The sequence below is a fragment of the Salvelinus alpinus genome, chromosome 12 (genome assembly GCF_045679555.1).
Source record: "Salvelinus alpinus chromosome 12, SLU_Salpinus.1, whole genome shotgun sequence".
NCBI lineage: Eukaryota > Metazoa > Chordata > Actinopteri > Salmoniformes > Salmonidae > Salvelinus > Salvelinus alpinus.
The window spans coordinates 14610114-14630113 of NC_092097.1; the positions used below are offsets into that span (position 1 = coordinate 14610114).

A 20000-nucleotide genomic window follows, 5' to 3' on the forward strand; every position below is an offset into this window, starting at 1 on the left:
TAAACAGATTTAGAGTTTTATACACTGCTGGAAATAGGAGATTATTAGCTTCAAAACTATTTAGAACTTGTGTACTAACTGTTCCAATTGAGCACAGCATAGTTACAACAGAGGTCTCCCTGATCAGCTGTTTAGAGAAAATCACCCCCAAAGTTTGTTGTTGGTTTTCCGATTGCAATCTGCACGTCGCAATGCAAGTCCCACTGTATAAAACATATTATTTGTCATCACTTGTAGCTGGCTTGCTACTCATTTAACAGTTTGACAAGATAATGTATTACTAGCTAGATAATATGTTTAAAAATTAGTTTGTGGTTGTAGTCAGCTAGCTTGTCAGTTGACTGTTAGCTAGCCATTGACTTGTTTTGAAAGGTGGATCTTCTTATCATCTGAGGCTTTCAAAGTGTACTAAAACTATGATTTCGACATTCAAATGAATTGGGTTGGCTAGAAAACATGTTGTTCTATTGAATTCTGTTTTAATCCAACAACAGGCCATGCCAATATTTTTTACGAAATGTGCAAGTGTTATGCTAATGCACTAGCACGACTTACGACTGATTATGATGGAGCATGTCACATTTAATGTTTCTATGGTAATGTATCAAATCCCCAGAACACAGACTAATGAAAAAATGGAGCATGCAGAAATGAATCATATCTGAATACCAAATGAAGGCTGCAGAAGGGTAGTTCAGAGCTGTGCTCATATTTACAGGGCCTTAGGCTACTACAGCTCATTCCCTATAAGTGCATAATCAACACATAGACCCCTGCTGCCACAAAAACAGGGGCGCAATCTCAACCAATCAGATGACTCGACTCACAGTTCAAGGAAGAGGAAGTACTCTTTTCTGGTCTCATAGAAATCCACCAGCTGAAGAATATTTGGGTGCTTCACCCTGGAGAGAGCAGGCCACAGGGGGAGAGAGGAGAGTTAGAAGGAGTGTACAGATGGAGAGAAATGAGAGTGCCTTCATTGAGATACACAGTACGGTATAACGGTATAATAATGCTCATGAATAAAACACAACAACAGTCAACCATGCCAAGAGGAACAGCAACCATGTGCAGGAAAAAATGCAGCAATAAACATAATCAATTTATTTAAAAAAGGACAGTGAGATCTGCATGCTTAAACATCTGAATTGATGAGGGCATTTATGTGCAATCACGACCACGCGGCAGAACAGTATGGCGTGTTTGACCGTGACCACGATAACGACTGCACCGGCTAAGAAACTTCATGGTGAGTTTTGTCAGCGAGGCTAAGAGCAATGAAGAGTTTAAAGCTTCACATAATGTGTTAGACAACATGGAAACAATTGGCCATATGTGGTCTGTGTGCTGCTGGCTTTCAATGGTGCTTCAGGGGATTGGACTGATGGAATGGTATCTTTTCCAGTCACTGAAAGTAATGGCCGCCAACCACAAGAAGATTGATCAAATCCTTCAGTTCCAGAGTTTGAAGAAACCAATTGAAATAGCGAGCCCTATGAAGGTCATGCTTTTGTGTATTGGGAGAAAAGACTCCACGTATTAGATAACCCTTCAATAAATTACACTTTCATCTTCCATTACGTGCATTGGCTTTTTCATCTGTATTCTTTGAGTTCCCTACTGCCTGCAACAAATTGTTTGATAAGGCTCAGGTTATGCTAATGTTTACTGGAGAGGGAGGCAATGAAAGGGAGTCTGCCACACATGATGAATAAGAAGCCTAATGTGAGAAAAATATTTGAGGATTAACAAAGTTGGAGTAAATATTGCTACCCAGTGTGATCATTCAGTGGAATGTAGTTTGCTTTACTTTTTCATAAAAAATGATGCAGACATATTTTGTTTTCTTTGTTCTTCGCTCTAATGGTTGTCGGCAAATTCACATAGCCTACTAGAATAATACACCATCTCTTATGAAACAAAAAGCATTTACAGAGAATAGTTTTGTGAACGCAGATGCAAAATGACAGAAAGCAGAGTTTAAAGTTCATAACAAAAACTCACATCTTTAAAATAAGGATCTCGTTTTTTGCAGCCTTCCGAACTTTCCTTCCATCCTTTTTCAGGAACTTTTTACAAGTAAACATTTTCAGTGTATTTTTGTCCTTGGCCCTGAAGATCTCACAGAACTCCTCTCTGAAAAGGAAATGCACAAAACCACACATTTATAAAGATCAAAAGTACATTTAATGGATTTCTAAGTTAATTTTGTAAAGCCCTTGATTACAATTTCATAATTATTGGCCATGGAAACAGCATCCTTAGGTGGACTTGAATAAACCATTTGTCTGTATTTAAGTCTTTTTTTAAAGTTAGTTAATTTTCTAATTATCTGGTTCCATATTGGACAAAGAAAAACCCAGACTAGAGGGCTGATATTGGGTTTACTGTATTTCCTGTTTGTTCAGTAAGGTGGACTACTAAGAGCATACTTACGATTTAACAATCTGTCCCAGGTCATATTTATCTGTCACCTCTGAGGGATTGTTGTAATCCTTCTTTTCCCCAAGCGTCAAACAGCCAAATGGCATGGCCAATCCTGCCCTGAGGGAGAGCGGAGAACAACCTGGTATCATGTAATGTCACACACTATTAGCCATTAGTGTACATTATTACACACCACATCAAACAGAATCCCTCAATCATGAAACATTGCACTGCACTGATGGCGAGAAAATCTTTCCAGAGTAAAGGGACTGATAAACAGCCAACGCCAGCTGATGCTATCACTGTTGAGCCGATTGTTTCACTTGACAACTGTAACAAGCCTTTGATAATCCTGTATTAACAAACACCACTTTGATGGGCTGCAGAGCGTGATGTGAGGAGCTGCTAGGGGACTCAACTTTAAAAGCAGATCTCATTTACAGCATGCAACTGTGTCAGTCAGCACCAGGGTTCCTTTGAGGAGTCTGAACAGGGGAACCGGGTGCTAATGGAGGCAGAGCAGGAGAAGAAAAACACTAATGCAATTGTGCTCACTCAGCGAGCCTGCCAGTGTGCCACAGCAACAAGTGAAGCATTTCCAATTAGGGAAGAGGAGCGAGCGATTATGAGCAGAGCATCCGAAAACACAAATTAAAGCACTTTATGAGCTCCGCATCACACTTACGGATCTAATTTCAGTGCTGCTTCTCTCTCTCTCTAACCGCACTGAGTGAAACTGAAGAAAACCTAACTAAGTTTACTGCTGAGAATCAAGATTTTATGGCAAGCTTAATTGGCATGTTATTTTTATGTTTGTTGGGTAGTTTGTATACTTTCTGAAAGAAAGGATCATAGAGTCTAAAGACCAGATGGTAACATAAACTCAGCAAAAAAAGAAAAAAAGAAACGTCCCTTTTTCAGGACCCTGTCTTTCAAAGATAATTCGTAAAAATCCAAATAACTTACCAGATCTTCATTGTAAAGGGTTTAAACATTGTTTCTCATGCTTGTTCAATGAACCACAAACAATTAATGAACATGCACCTGTGGAACGGTCGTTAAGGCACTAACAGCTTACAGACAGTAGGCAATTAAGATCACAGTTATGAAACTAAAAAGGCCATTCTACTGACTCTGAAAAACACCAAAAGAAAGATGCCCAGGGTCCCTGCTCATCTGCGTGAACGTGCCTTAGGCATGCTGCAAGGAAGCATGAGGACTGCAGATGTGGCCAGGGCAATAAATTGCAATGTCCGTACTGTGAGACGCCTAAGACAGCGCTACAGGGAGACAGGACAGACAGCTGATTGTCCTCGCAGTGGCAGACCACGTGTAACAACACCTGCAGAGGATCGGTACATCCGAACATCACACATGCGGGACAGGTACAGGATGGCAACAGCTGTCCGAGTTACATCAATAACGCACAATCCCTCCATCAGTGCTCAGACTGTCCGCAATAGGCTGAGAGAGGCTGGACTGAGGGCTTGTAGGCCTGTTGTAAGGCGGGTCCTCACCAGACATCACCGGCAACAACGTCGCCTAAGGGCACAAACCCACCGTCGCTGGACCAGACAGGACTGGCAAAAAGTGTTCTTCACTGACGAGTCACGGTTTTGTCTCACCAGGGGTGATGGTCAGATTCACGTTTATCGTCGAAGGAATAAGCGTTACACCGAGGCCTGTACTCTGGAGCGGGATCGATTTGGAGGTGGAGGATCCGTCATGGTCTGGGGCGGTGTGTCACAGCATCATCGGACTGAGCTTGTTGTCATTGCAGGCAATCTCAACGTTGTGTGCTACAGGGAAGACATCCTCCTCCCTCATGTGGTACCCTTCCTGCAGGCGCATCCTGACATGAACCTCCAGCATGACAATGCCACAAGCCATACTGCTCGTTCTGTGCGTGATTTCCTGTAAGACAGGAATGTCAGTGTTCTGCCATGGCTAGCGAAGAGCCCAGATCTCAATCCCATTGAGCACGTCTGGGACCTGTTGGATCAGAGGGTGAGGGCAGGGGCCATTCCTCCCAGAAATGTCCGGGAACTTGCAGGTGCCTTGGTGGAAGAGGGGGGTAACATCTCACAGCAAGAACTGGCAAATATGATGCAGTCCATGAGGAGGAGATGCACTGCAGTACTTAATGCAGCTGGTGGCCACACCAGATACTGACTGTTACATTTGATTTTGACCCCCCCTTTGTTCAGGGACACATTATTCCATTTCTGTTCAACTTGTTCATTGATGTCTCAGTTGTTGAATCTTGTTATGTTCATACAAATATTTACACATGTTAAGTTTTCTGAAAATAAACGCAGTTGACAGTGAGAGGACGTTTCTTTGTTTTAAGTTTAGTTGTTTTAAGATTTGAGGTACAGTGGAATTATCATTAGGTTTGGTTTATAGTTCACTTTTGAGTTTCTGAATCGATGTAGTGTAATGAATACTAACAAAGTGTTTTGTGTTTTTCTGGGAAAATGCGGTTGTCATTGTCTCTTTGAAATGATTCCTGTGACTATAATCTTGGGGAGAGTGAGTGAGAGAGGCCGTAAATTACCAAATTGAAAAGGGCCTGGAAGTTTTTGTGTGTTTTTACCTTAAGGTTTGCAAATTGTGTCCCCTCTGAGGTTGCCCTTATCTTGACCTAGTATAATTAAGAGTCTGCAATAATGGGACATCCATTCTTTCCTCTAATAGTGATCCTACAGTATGCAGTCATGAAAAGAAAGGAGTGTATGGACAAATTTTGTTCATACATAGTTCCAATGCAGCAACGTTTTGACCACTCCGCAGCCTCTGCAGTATGCAGTCATCCCAGCTATGAAGTGGTCAGTTTGGAGAGAATCTGGATAAGTGAATGACTTAATAGCTCTATTTATAGTATCTCCCATTGTCTGAAATATATTACATTGTGTTCGATGTTAGAAGGCCCAATAGATAACATCTCATACCTTTGAATAGGGAAAATTTGAATACAAATACCTTGGATCATCCATCCCAATATTTCCCTGATCTGTCTGACATGGTTGTATGGCACACCAGGAGTGAATGTCTCTATGAACACACAATAGCTGACTATGAGCTATTACTGAATCAATTATTGTCTGTGAGAATAAATTGGATGGAGGAAACCAGAGAGAGGGAGAGAGAGAGCAGAGAGGGAGAGCAGCCAAGTGAGGGCAATCTGTTCAAAAGAACCCTGTTTACTGACTGAAAAGTCAATCAGAGACATCTGAAATGCGGAGAGGAAACGGTGCTCTCTCTGAGATATGTTTTTCATTTGAGGAGAGAGCCTGTGTTGTGTAGTGCAGGTGAGGCAAAGCGTTGACCTTTCTCTGCTCAATCTCTCACTCCATGAGAGAAAGAGACTCCTGCAGGAGCATCATTTAAATGAGAGCAGAACTGGTCTGGCAGGCCACGCCATTAACAAACGCATCAGGAAAAAATATATTCTACTAATGCACATACAAGACAATAAAAGGAACATGTTCATTCCCCAAGTGGCAATAACAGCCAAAGAGACAGACAATTATAGAGAAAGAATGAGGCAGACAGACGGAGAGAGAGAGAAAGAGAGAAGAGAGAGATTAAATAAAAGCCTGTCTGTTACAGTTCTCTTTTTTATAGCTCTGATTAGTTCTATTGGATGCTGCCAAGGTCAAATTCAGGTCCATTAAAGTAACACATCTAATCAAACATGAATAATAAAAATGGAAGTGATTTCAGATAAGATTTTTTACTCTCAGTCACACTGATATAGAATTTTATTATCAATGTCTATAATTTTCAATTATTCTAATCGGTCTGCAACCCAGAGTGTGTAAAGTTCTGGTTTAAATGAAACAGACAGAATTCCCAGCTTACAATTAGTCAAATCCAATTTTATTCACGAGAGCTCTCCCATTCACATACAAAGATGTTCCTTTTATTAAATTATTCTAACCTACGCACACACATGCACACTAACATTAGGAGAGCTATCTTCTTCTCTAGAATTCTCACCACAGTTTATCACTACCCAGCGGACAGTTCCAGTCCCCCCCAGATAAAGGAAACCTAGAAGGGTACTCCCTGTCCTATCGTACGTTCCCAGATTTATAGCCGGGTCGGTTCAACCATAGTTTAATTGTTTCTAGGTGTTTTCTTAGGCATACACACATTCCTCTCTCTCCCAGTTTAACCTAGTTGGACTTATGTTTCATATTTTTAATTACTCCTTATCCATGCTACATAACCTCTAATCCCTACTGGTTAAGTTTCCGGGTAGAATTATTTAATCATTTATCTTAAACCTTATAAATGATTGTATCAGTCACTCAACACACAGGTTCACAGAGAGTGTTCTTTCTTTGATATCTAAATGCAAACGCAAAACTATTTCCATTAGAGAAAAAAATACATAGTACTTATTCTTAGAATCTCTGAAAAAAGGCTAAGAATGAACCTAAAGCACCCAAAGCTGCTTCCTTTGTATATTGATTAATCCACGTAGAAGCCAGAGGCACAAGGCAGAGGTATTGCAATGTACGCAATGTAATAGCACATTTGGATTGACCACCATCAGCATTATCTTCCTGTGTTCCTACCTTAATCTTCCAACGGGGAGAAGCGATCGATTGTGTGAGACACTTTACAGCACTCTGCAGTGTGACCCTCACCCAGACAGCAGCCCTGCAAGGGGGGCTTTCTATATCCCTGATGTTTTTCTGCAGACACAGCAAAGAATTATGGGAAGGAAAATTGATAACGATAAAGAGCAAGGGTTTTTAGAAGCAGCATGCTTTTTCCAATGAGGCAAGGTGATGAGCAAATTAGAATTTTTCTCCTGCCCATTGAAATCGATGTGAAACTCTCTTACTTCATGTTTCGGGATAAAGCTGAATTAAGTTTAACACAAGGTACTGCAGTAGGGGATTGTTTTACAACCCAGACAAATGGTATCTGTCTGGGTAGGTAAACTTTACTTACAGGAGAGAACAGCCTTCCTGCCTAATCCAACCATGACATTTTTCAGTATTTTATTAGGATCCCTATTTCTTAGGATCCCTATACCCCTACTCTTCCTGGGGTTCACACAAAACATGAAACCTGACATAATACAGAACATGAATAGACAAGAACAGCTCAAGGACAGAACTACATTTTTTTTTAAAGGCACACGTAGCCTACATATCAATGCATAAACACAAACTATCTAGGTCAAATAGGGGAGAGGTGTTGTGCAGTGAGGTGTTGCTTTATCTGTTTTTTTAAAACCAGGTTTGCTGTTTATTTGAGCAATATGAGATGGAACCGAGTTCAATGCAATAATGGCTCTATATAATACTGTACGCATTCTTGAATTTGATCTGGATTTGGGGACTGTGAAAAGACCCCTGGTGGCATGTCTGGTGGGGTAAGTGTGTGTGTCAGAACTGTGTGTAAGTAGACTATGGAAACAATTTGGAATTTTCAACACATTAATGTTTCTTATAAAAATAAGTGATACAGTCAGTCTCTCCTCAACTCTTAGCCAAGAGAGACTGACATGCATAGTATTTATATCAGCCCTCTGATTACAATGAAGAGCAAGACGTGCCGCTCTGTTCTGGGCCAGCTGCAGCTTAACTAGGTCTTTCCTTGTAGCACTGGACCACACGACTGGACGATAATCAAGATTAGACTAAACTAGAGCCTGCAGAACTTGCTTTTTGGAGTGTGGTGTCAAAAAAGCAGAGCATCTCTTTATTACGGACAGACCTCTCCCCATCTTTACAACCATTGAATCTTTCTGTTTTGACCATGACAGTTTACAATCTAAGGTAACGCCAAGTCATTTAGTCTACTCAATTTGTTCAACAGCCACACCATTCATTACCAGATTCAGCGGAGGTCTAGAACTTAAGGAATGATTTGTACCAAATAGAATGCTCTTAGTTTTAAAGATGTTCAGGACCAGTTTATTACTGGCCACCCATTCCAAAACAGACAACTCTTTGTTAAGGGTTTCAGTTACTTCATTAGCTGTGGTTGCTGATGCGTATATGGTTGAATCATCAGCATACATGGACACACATGCTTTGTTTAATGCAAGTGGCAGGTCATTGGTAAAAATAGAAAAGAGTAGAGGGCCTAGAGAGCTACCCTGCGGTACACCACACTTTACATGTTCGACACTAGAAAAGCTTCCATTAAAGAAAACCCGTTGAGTACTATTAGATAGATAGCTCTGAATCCATGATAAGGCAGAGTTTGAAAATCCACTTTTTTTCAACAACAGGTTATGGTCAATAATATCAAACGCTGCACTGAAATCTAACAGTACAGCTCCCACAATCTTCCTAATATCATTTTCTTTCAAAAAAAATCATTGGTCAGTTGTGTCAGTGCAGTACATGTTGAGTGAAATATACCTTTGTTATCTACTTTTTTCTTTCTTTCTCTAGCTCTCCACTGTTCCCTGGGCGCCGAAGACGTGGATGTCGACAAAGGCAGCCCCCCGCACCTCTCTGATTCAGAGGGGTTGGGTTCAATGCGGAAGACACATTTCAGTTGAAGGCACTCAGTTGAATGCTGACTGGGTATCCCCCTTTCCTTTCCTTTTTCTCTCATGCAATGTACAAAGTGTGTGAAATTAGTGCAGTGTTGTCTGTGCTCTGCCTCTCTCTTTCCTCCCTCTTTCTTGCACACATTCCCACCATTCTAAGACGAACATTCTTGACATTCATTTCTTTCATCCGTCCTGAACCCTGGGGATTGCTGTAGGGTCAGGACGACTCTGATATGGCTTTCCCTCCCTGGAATTGAGTGGCTATGATACGGTCAATATGGAGGGGCAGGACAACAACCGTATGGACTAAAGAAATACTGGTGTCAGAAGGTCGCTGATGTTCTAATGTTTGCCATTTACTGTCTCGCACTCCGATGAGAGAGAGGGACACCGAAAATAAAGGCTATGAGGACTTGACATGTTATTACTCCACTTCAACCTAACATGGAACCCAAACCGGCGGCGCGCGTGCACCATCGTGCATATATTTATTTTGTCCCCCTACACCAAACGCGATCACGACATGCAGGTTAAAATATCAAAACAAACTCTGAACCAATTACATTAATTTGGGGACCGGTCGAAAAGCATTAAACATTTATGGCAATTTAGCTAGCTAGCTTCCACTTGCTAACTAATTTGTCCTATTTAGCTAGCTTGCTGTTGCTAGCTAATTTGTCCTGGGATATAAACATTGAGTTGTTATTTTACCTGAAATGCACAAGGTCCTCTGCTCCTACAATTAATCCACACATAAAATGGTCAACCGAATAGTTTCTAGTTGTCTCTCCTTCTTGTCTTTTTCTTCTCTTGACTTTATATTGCGATTGGCAACTTTCATAAATTAGGTACATTACCGCCACTGACTCATTCGTCTTTCAGTCAACCACGTGGGTATAACCAATGAGGAGATGGCACGTGGGTACCTGCTTCTATAAACCAATGAGGAGATGGGAGAGGCAGGACTTGCCGTGCGATCTGCATCAGAAATAGAACTGACTTCTATTTTAGCCCTTGGCAACACAGACGCTCGTTGGTGCGCGCGAGCAGTGTGGGTGCAATAATGAAATAATAAAGATTTCTAAATGTATTTTGCAACGCTCGCGTGTAGTCAGCCTGTAACCATGACATTGAAATACATGCTCTGATGGTGTGAGTGACTTTGAAAAGTATTCTTATAAGGAGAAAAACTGATGTGCTTGTTCCAGTATTAGCAACTTGAAATACAATGAAGATAGCAGAAAAGAACCAATCAAGCATTAAGTGCAGTGGAGTCTAGTGCAAATTGAAGAGAGCCTACTGTATTCTCTTGAATTGGTCTTTTAGATTAACGAGTAACGTGATAATTGCAGGAAAATTGCCACTGTGGAGACAGGTTAGAGAATGGTGTGTTGCTTTCTTAGTGTGAGGCTTGAGAGTGTGATGGAGAGGAGAGGGGAGCGGACCAGGCTAGGGGCTGGCTGGCTTGCTGGCTGGTTAAGTGTGGGCTGAATGTCAGTGCTGTCAGAGGCAAAGCAAAGCAAAGATCACCCCTGGCAAACAAATGAAATGCTGCAACTAGCCATAAAGAAGTAAACCAAAAGGGCACCTTATTTTCTGATTCACATCTACAACATCTTCCGGATGGCTCTTTATGCTCCCTGAGATGTTTTGTGTGTTAGTCATAATCCTTGTGGCTTGAATAAGTGCACTGCTAGCAATGGCAACAAAACAATCAATTACAGAGTTCTGACGGACTTCAACGGTACACAATGTGGACAATATCCATACAGTACAATCTTTCCATACAGTAGTACATACTTTCCAGAGCCTATTTCTCTAGCCATGTATACCATATGAGGTAGGAGCCTCGCCCACCTTCCCTGCAACCTTACTGGAGACAGAAAAAAATGCAAGGGTTTCTTAAACACCTTTTAATTCCTATCACAATGTCTAAACGAAATGAAAGTTGCCCATCCAATTCGGTGAAATCTAATTTATTTTAACCAAAGGTAATACAAAAGTGAGTTATTGCATTTGCAAACATTACGCTGTGAAGGGTAAAGCTGCCTTGCACGCAGATATGCTAATGAACGTTTTCCAGCCTGGTTGTATAACAGAAAAAAGTCCTAAAAAGGTCAAGGATGTCTCCGATTCAAGGTGAACTTTGAATCAGCATTGAACAGCTTCAATGCGCCTTGCGATAGATTCTGGAATTCTATTGGAGGAATGCAACACCATTCTTCCATGAGAAATTCCATAATTCTGTGTTTAGTTGATGGTGGTGGAAAATACTGTCTCAGGCGCCGCTCTAGAATCTCCCATAAGTGTTCGATTGGGTTGAGATCTGGTGACTGAGACACACACACACATGCACACACACCCACACACCTGAGTTTCCGTTAGGAAAATGTGGCGCCGGACATTTGACCGGCAGCATTTTAATTCACAAGACATTTAAGAAATTTACCGGAACCATATGCATTGGTTGTGTAACCTGATTAGGGCATCCACCCACGGTTCTCAGAATGACAGAAATCACATTTAGTTTATGGTAATTCATCTTAAAAGAACATGCAACTCGGATGCAACGGCGTGCATCATTTTTACTGAATTCCGATGAGCAATTTGAAGACGGTAGAGTACAGCCTTCCTGCCTAATCCCACCATGACATTTTTAGGCATTTTATTAGGATCCCCATTAGTTGTTGCAAAAGCAGCAGCTACTCTTCCTGGTGGTCCACACAAAACATGAGATAATACAGAACATGAATAGAAAAGAACAGCTCAAGGACAGAACTACATACATTTTTTAAATTACATATCAACGCATTAACACAAACTATCTAGGTCAAATAGAGGAGAGGCGTTGTGCAGTGAGGTGTTGCTTTATCTGTTTTTTAAAACCAGGTTTGCTGTATATTTGAGAAATATGAGATGGAACCGAGTTCAATGCAATAATGGCTCTATATAATACTGTACGCTTTCTTGAATTTGATCCGGATTTGGGGACTGTGAAAAGACCCCAGGGGGCACGTCTGGTGGGGTAAGTGTGTGTGTCAGAGCTGTGTGTAAGTAGACTATGCAAACATTTTGGAATTTTCATCACATTAACGTTTCTTATAAAAAGAAGTGATGCAGTCAGTCTCTCCTCAACTCTTAGCCAAGAGAGACTGACATGCATAGTATTTATATCAGCCCTCTGATTACAATGAAGAGCAAGACGTGCCGCTCTGTTCTGGGCCAGCTGCAGCTTAACTAGGTCTTTCCTTGTAGCACTGGGCCACACGACTGAATAATAATCAAGATTAGACTAAACTATAGCCTGCAGAACTTGCTTTTTGGAGTGTGGTGTCAAAAAAGCAAAGCATCTCTTTATTACGGACAGACCTCTCCCCATCTTTACAATGCGCCATGCGTCCCTAAGGCTAGGGGAAGCTTTCCCGCAAGTAAATTGAATTAAATTGCCAAAATGATATAGCCTAACTAGCTAATTCCTGTCTATAGAGAAATAAATACATCATTCAAAATAAGCTACTACACCAGAAAGCATGATTTGGCCACAGAGGATTGACCATTAGCTTCTTTTAAAAAAGTGGATTGTCTTAAATTGCATAGTTGGGCAGAGCACGTTGCAAATACCAAATAGATGATTGTTGAGTTGCGAGTGTCAGTGAAAAGCAGAGCAACCCATATTAAAAATACAATCGCTGGTTTGAAATTATTATGTTTTAGTCAAATAATATATCTGTTTGGGCATCTTGCAGTCAATTTACAGTCTACAAGTGATTTGTAATTATGTTCCGGCCCCCTGACCATCGGGCCTGACCAATATATTACATGAAGAGGCTACTACAGCAATGCAAGGGCTTCATCTTTTTGTGTGGAATACAGTATACAGTTGAAGTCGGAAGTTTACACACACTTAGGTTGGAGTCATTAAAACTCGTTTTTCAACTACTCCACAAATTTCTTGAAAACAAACTATAGTTTTGGCAAGTCGGTTAGGACATCTACTTTGTGCATGACACAAGTAATTTTTTCAACAATTGGTTACAGACAGATTATTTCACTTATAATTCACTGTGTCACAATTCCTGTGGGTCAGAAGTTTACATACAGTAAGTTTACTGTGCCTTTAAACAGCTTGGAAAATTCCAGAAAATGATGTCATGGCATTAGAAGCTCCTGATAGGCTAACTGACATCATTTGAGTCAATTGGAGGTGTACCTGTGGATGTATTTCAAGGCCTACCTTCAAACTCAGTGCCTCTTTGCTTGACATCATGGGAAAATGAAAAGAAATCAGCAATTGTAGACCTCCACAAGTCTGGTTCATCCTTGGGAGCAATTTCCAAACGGGTACCATGTTCATCTGTACAAACAATAGTATGCAAGTATAAAGACCATGGGACCACGCAGCCGTCATACCACTTAGGAAGGATACGCGTTCCGTCTCCTAGAGATGAACGTACTTTGGTGCGAAAAAGTGCAAATCAATCCCAGAACAATAGCAAAGGACCTTGTGAAGATGCTGGAGGAAACAGGGACAAAAGTATCTATATCCACAGTAAAACGAGTCCTATTTCGACATAACCTGAAAGGACGCACAGCAAAGAAAAAGACACTGCTCCAAAACCGCCATAAAAAAGCCAGACTACGGTTTGCAACTGCACACGGGGACAAAGATCGTACTTTTTGGAGAAATGTCCTCTGGTCTGATGAAACAAAAATAGAACTGTTTGGCCATAATGACCATCGTTATGTTTGGAGGAAAAAGGGGGAGGCTTGCAAGCCGAAGAACACCATCCCAACCGTGAAGCACGGGGGTGGCAGCATCATGTTGTGGGGGTGCTTTGCTGCAGGAGGGCCTGGTGCACTTCACAAAACAGATGGCATCATGAGGTAGGAAAATGATGTGGATATATTGAAGCAACATCTCAAGACATCAGTCAGGAAGTTAAAGCTTGGTCGCAAATGGGTCTTCCAAATGGACAATGACCCCAAGCACACTTCCAAAGTTGTGGCAAAATGGCTTAAGGACAACAAAGTCAAGGTATTGGAGTGGCCATCACAAAGCCCTGACCTCAATCCTATAGAACGGGGCAGAACTGAAAAAGCATGTGCGAGAAAGGAGGCCTACAAACCTGACTCAGTTACACCAGCTCTGTCAGAAGGAATGTGCCAAAATTCACCGAACTTATTGTGGGAAGCTTGTGGAAGGCTACCCGAAACGTTTGACACAAGTTAAACAATTTAAAGGCAATGCTACCAAATACTAATTGAGTGTATATAAACTTCTGACCCACTGGGAATGTGATGAAAGAAATAAAAGCTGAAATAAATCATTCTCTCTATTATTATTTTGACATTTCACATTCTTAAAATAAAGTGGTAATCCTAACTGACCTAACACCGGGAATTTTTACTAGGATTAAATGTCAGGAATTGTGAAAAACTGAGTTTAAATGTATTTGGCTAAGGTGTATGTAAACTTCCGACTTCAACTGTAGCTCCGTCCACTTTGCTAGTGCTACAGTGCCTGAATGACATCGAAGCCCATCATGAGGTATAATCTAAACCACGTCAAACCTTCTCAGGTCTGAGAGACTGCCACTGATGCTCCTCTGTACCTTTGCATGTCGGGGGGAAGACAGAGACACAGAGAGAAAAAATGAGAGGGTAAAATAAGAAGGCTTCTCTATCAATTATTCCCGTTTCTCTCAAAGGCAGCTCGCTGACTAGTGATGTGCAGTTCGTGAACGATTCGTTCTTTTTGAACAACTGTTTTTACTGACTCGAGAGTCAACATTTGTTTTTCTGAGTGACTCGTTCATTTTAGTTGCTAGTTTGACCTGCTGGCTGGCTGCCATAATTCTACACCAGCGTTAATACGCTCAGAGTGGCTCCGGAGACGTGCTCCGAACAACAGCTGTCTGTCATATATGCACGCAGAAAAAATGGATCATGCTGCAGGCAGCATAAAGAAGAGAAATACATGTTTAGAACTGATAATTGATCGTATGGTGCAAGAATGAATGCAATTAACTGATTATTGAATATTAAGATGTACACAGCTTTGTAGAACCAAAACATCCACACAAATAGGGATGCACATTTTGGGGAAAATTCAGACGTGGAAACTTTGTGGGAATTAACAGGACTATATGGGAATTAACGGGAATATATGGGAATTAACGGGAATATGTGCAAATTAATATTAATACCATTTAAATGTAGATGTTTTTGCATTGGATATATTTACCATATCATATGGAGACAGAAACATAAACCTTTTACCTTATAATAAGTAGACATAATTGCAAATGATTAAATCCTTCCAATAGAAATAAAAAATATATTTAGTTACAAATTTAACTTTAATTAAATGAGTTGCAACTTCACATGGGATGATTTCAATGAATAACAAAAGGGAATATTGAATAATCCCCAATGATCCATCGCATCTCCCAAAAACTTTTCAACATACATCTGTAAAATGAGTCTAAAGTAAAGCTTGGTTGTCTTCCTCTCAAGCTTCCATGTCTTCTCCCTGGACCTCCTCAATGTCCACCTCTTGAACATCAAACTCTGAGGCCTCATCTTCACTGTCACTTTCCGACCTTGTTGAGGATGGCTCGTTGTTAGGCTCAAAATGCATCTAATTTGCCCAGATGACCACCAATTTTTAAACCCTTGCATTGGTCAGCCTGTTGTGTGCTTTGCTGTGTGTGTTCTCAAACAAGGACTAGTTGCGCTCTGAGGCGGCTGATGTTGGTGGGATTTGGAGGATGATGGAGGCAACAGGGGAAAGAGCCTCAGATCTACCAGTTGGCTGATGAGATATGTTAGCACGACTGCCATATTGCATCTCCATCCCAAAGCCCTTGCTTGGAAGTGTACTTCACCGGACTGCCAAGAACCTTGCTCTCATCCAGACAAAGGTGGCGAGACACGGTAGTGATGACACCATAGGCCTTGTTGATCTCTGCACCAGACAAGATGCTCTTGCCAGCATACTTGGGGTTCAACATGTACGCTTCGGCGTGTATGGGCTTCAGGCAGAAGACTTAACGCTTTTTGATGTATTTCAGATCGGAAGTTTCCTCTGCTTGGAGCAACAGTGAAGTGGGCAGGGCAGTACGGATTTATTCTCTTACATCTGCAAGCAGAGTCTGAACATCAGACAGGGTGGCATTGTCTCCCTCAATCTGTGCAATGGATACTGCTATAGGTTTCAGGAGTGTCAGGCTGCTTACCACTCTCTCCCAAAATACACCATCCAGGAGCATCCTCTTGATGGGGCTGTCCATATCGGCAGACTGTGATATGGCCATTTGTTAGAGAGACTCCTTCCCCTCCAGGAGACTGTACAACATGATAAAAACACCACCCAAACGGGTGTTGCTGGGCAGCTTCAATGTGGTGCTCTTATTCTTCTCACTTTGCTTGGTGAGGTAGATTGCTGCTATAACTTGATGACCCTTCACATACCTAACCATTTCCTTGGCTCTCTTGTAGAGTGTATCCATTGTTTTCAGTGCCATGATGTCCTTGAGGAGAAGATTCAATGCATAAGCAGCACAGCCAATGGGTGTGATGAGAGGTTAGGACTCCTCCACTTTAGACCAAGCAGCCTTCATGTTCGTAGCATTGTCTGTCAACAGCGCAAATACCTTCTGTGGTCCAAGGTCATTGATGACTGCCTTCAGCTCATCTGCAATGTAGAGACTGTTGTGTCTGTTGTCCCTTGTGTCTGTGCTCTTGTAGAATACTGGTTGAGGGGTGGAGATGATGTAGTTATTTATTCCTTGCCCACGAACATTCGACCACCCATCAGAGATGATTGCAATACAGTCTGCTTTCTCTATGATTTGCTTGACCTTCACTTGAACTCTATTGAACTCTGCATCCAGCAAATGAGTAGATAAAGCATGTCTGGTTGGAGGGCTGTATGCTGGGCGAAGAACATTCAGAAATCTCTTCCAATTCACATTGCCTGTGAGCATCAGAGTTGAATCAGTTGCATACACAGGATTGAGCAAAACATTCATCAGCATTTCTCTGACTACGTTCCTCCATTGAGTCAAAATTGAGCAGTTGCTATCGATAAGGTGTCTGATTCATAATTTTCACTTTGAATAGAAGTAAAGGGACTTTTGTCAGAGGCTGCTTGTCGTGAACGCTGAGGGAACTTTAAGCACTTGGACAGATGATTCTGCATCTTTGTTGCATTCTTCACATATGATTTGGTGGGTGGGTGTAAAATGCGAAAGTCTAGCGACCGAAAGGTTGCATGTTCAAATTACATCGCGGACAACTTGAGCATTTTAGTTAATTAGCAACTTTGCAACTACTTATAATTATTTTGCTACGTAGCATGTCAGCTAACACTTTGGGGCGGCAGGTAGTCTAGTGGTAAGAGTGTTGGGCCAGTAACCGAAAGGTTGCTGGATCGAATCCCCGAGCTGGCAAGATAAATATCTGTCATTCTACCTCTGAACAAGGCAGTTAACCCACTGTTTCCAGGTAGGCTGTCATTGTAAATAAGAAACTGTTCTTAACTGACTTGCCTAGTTAGATAAAGGTTAAATACAACTTCCTCTAACCTTAACCCCTAGCATAACTAATGTTAGCCACCTAGCTAATGTTAGCCCCCCCCAAAAAATGTATTTGTAGCATATCATACAAATTGTAATTTGTCAGAGCCAGAGGCATTAATCTGACTATTCTTGTTTCATAACAGAGATAACCAGAGATCTATGTATGCCAGCAGCTCCTCTCTGTAAGCTGCCAGGGTGAACAGAAGAAATCCCTTTTTGCCACCCTCTCCTTTTTAACCATGGCAGAGCCCTGGTAATACAGTCACAGAGAGACAGTGAATGTGAGACACTACGGGAATGTTATATTCAGTGTTGGTAGTTGATCCATCAATATGTTTTAACTAATATATTCACTACATGACCAAAACTATGTGGACACCTGCCTGTCTAACATCTCATTCCAAAATCATGGAATGGGCGTTAATATGGAATTGGTCCCCCCTTTGCTGCTATAACAGCATCCACACTTCTGGAAAGGCTTTCCACAAGATGTTGGGACATTGCTGCGGAGACTTGCTTCCATTCATTTGGGCAGGTAGCGTTCTCCTGGCATCCACCAAACCCAGATTCGTCTGTAGGACTGCCAGTTGGTGAAGCATGATTCATCACTCCAGAGAATGTGTTTCCACTGCTCCAGAGTCCAATGGCGGCGAGCTTTACACCACTCCAGCCGACGCTTGGCATTGCGCATGGGGATCTTAGGCTTGTGTGTGGCTGCTTGGCCATGGTAACCCATTTCATGGAATTCCTGACAAACAGTTATTGTGTTGACATTGTTTCCAGAGGCAGTTTGAAACTCGGTTGTGAGTGTTGCAACCGAGGACAGATGATTTCTATGTTCTACGTGCTTCAGCACACGGCTGTCCGGTTCTGTGAGCTTGTTTGGCCTACCACTTCACGGCTGAGCCGTTGTTGCTCTTAAACGTTTCTATTTCACAATAACAGCACTTACTGTTAACCGTGTCAGCTCTAGCAGGGCAGAAATATGACAAACTGACTTGATGGAAACGTGCCATGTTGAAAGTCACTAAGATCTTCAGTAAGGCCATTCTACTGCCAATGTTTGTTTATGGAGATTGCATGGCTGTGTGCTCAATTTTATTCCCCTGTCAACAATGAGTGTGGCTGAAGTAGCCAAATCCACTAATTTGAAGGGGTGTCCACATACTTTTGTATATATAGTCTATATATGATTCAAACTCACAATGATCATGATACTGTATCAGAAATTTAAAATGTACATGCAAGTTAATTCCTGCAATACATGTATAGATTAGGGATGCACGATATATCGGTGAACATATCGGAATCAGCCGATATTAGCTAAAAATGCCAACATCGGTATCGGCCCGATATCTAGCTTAACGCTGATGTTAAAAACCTATGTCAAAGCTACCGTGCATACCTATATAACGTAGGTACATGACGTAATGACGCCACGTAAAATTTTGCGCTAGCCGCGCAACACAGCATTCCTAGCCTAGCCCACACAATGTCTGCTGTGTGGATCGAGCAGTCAACAAGTAGAGCAGTCATTTGAAAGAGTAAGAACATTTCTGCGAGACAACTCAAAGGCAAGATAATGGAATTCATTGCCCTTGACAATCAACTGTTGTCTGTCGTGGGTGATGTTGGCTTTCGCCGACTGGTCAAGCACCGGTACACACTACCAAGTACGCTATTTTTCAGATGTTGCCCTACCGGAGTTACAAAGTAATAGCGTCACTGCGATTTGCTTCACGTACACATACATACTATGGAACGCCGTTTGGGTCTTTGCGTGTCAAAAAAGATACCGTAGCACTGTCAAAGCTGTACAAAAAAGTCTGCAAACAAGCAAACACTGGCCACAAACGATGTGTTTACAATACCGCGTTGGTAATAAAGCATCATTTGTATGACTGCAACTTCTGGGGTAGCTAGCTTTAGCTTGGTACCTAGCTAGCACCAATACAACCAGCCTGAAAACAATGACTAGTAGAAACTGCAGTCATTTTCATTATTCTTAGCAATGATTTAGGAATCCTTGTGAGTAAGTATTAGCTAGGTTGCCATTTGTTGTTCGCCTATTGAAATTGAACTTCAGTTCATGAAAATAAATAGCTACCCAGCTACTTAACCCTGTTGCCCAAAGCTAACATTATAAGGAGCCAGCTAGCTTCATCTGGCTAGTGACTCTCGACCGGACCGGGTTATGTGTTGTGAAGCATGCCACAATAAGGATTAGGCAATAGTGGACTTTGCAGTTTGCCTTCAAAATAAAAGTATGTCATTGACAGTGATGCAAATTAATACAAATAGTATAATTATGCCATACTTTTATTTTGAAGGCTAACCGCAAAGTCCACTATATTGTGGCTAATCCATATTGTGGCTAGCTTCACATAGATGGGTCCGACTACCATTAATCAAATAAGAACTGTTTTATAAATTAGGGTTATTTTAGATGATGACACCTAGCT

The 20000-nt window shown here is 41.6% G+C and overlaps 1 protein-coding gene across 2 annotated transcripts in view; it reads right to left on the reverse strand.

The window, feature by feature from the left end:
- LOC139535581 (caM kinase-like vesicle-associated protein) overlaps nt 1-20000 on the reverse strand; it is an 86237-nt gene that overhangs the window by 12874 nt on the left and 53363 nt on the right. Inside the window, exons 2-5 of one of the 2 annotated variants that reach the window (XM_071335136.1) lie at nt 7014-7133; nt 2437-2544; nt 2005-2136; nt 828-902 (exon numbers count right to left, since the gene is read on the reverse strand). In XM_071335136.1, the coding sequence (XP_071191237.1) occupies nt 828-902; nt 2005-2136; nt 2437-2531 (302 nt within the window). In that variant the 5' untranslated portion in view covers nt 2532-2544; nt 7014-7133. The remainder of the gene's footprint in view (nt 1-827; nt 903-2004; nt 2137-2436; nt 2545-7013; nt 7134-20000) is intronic. The other variant, XM_071335135.1, reaches the window with a different exon arrangement.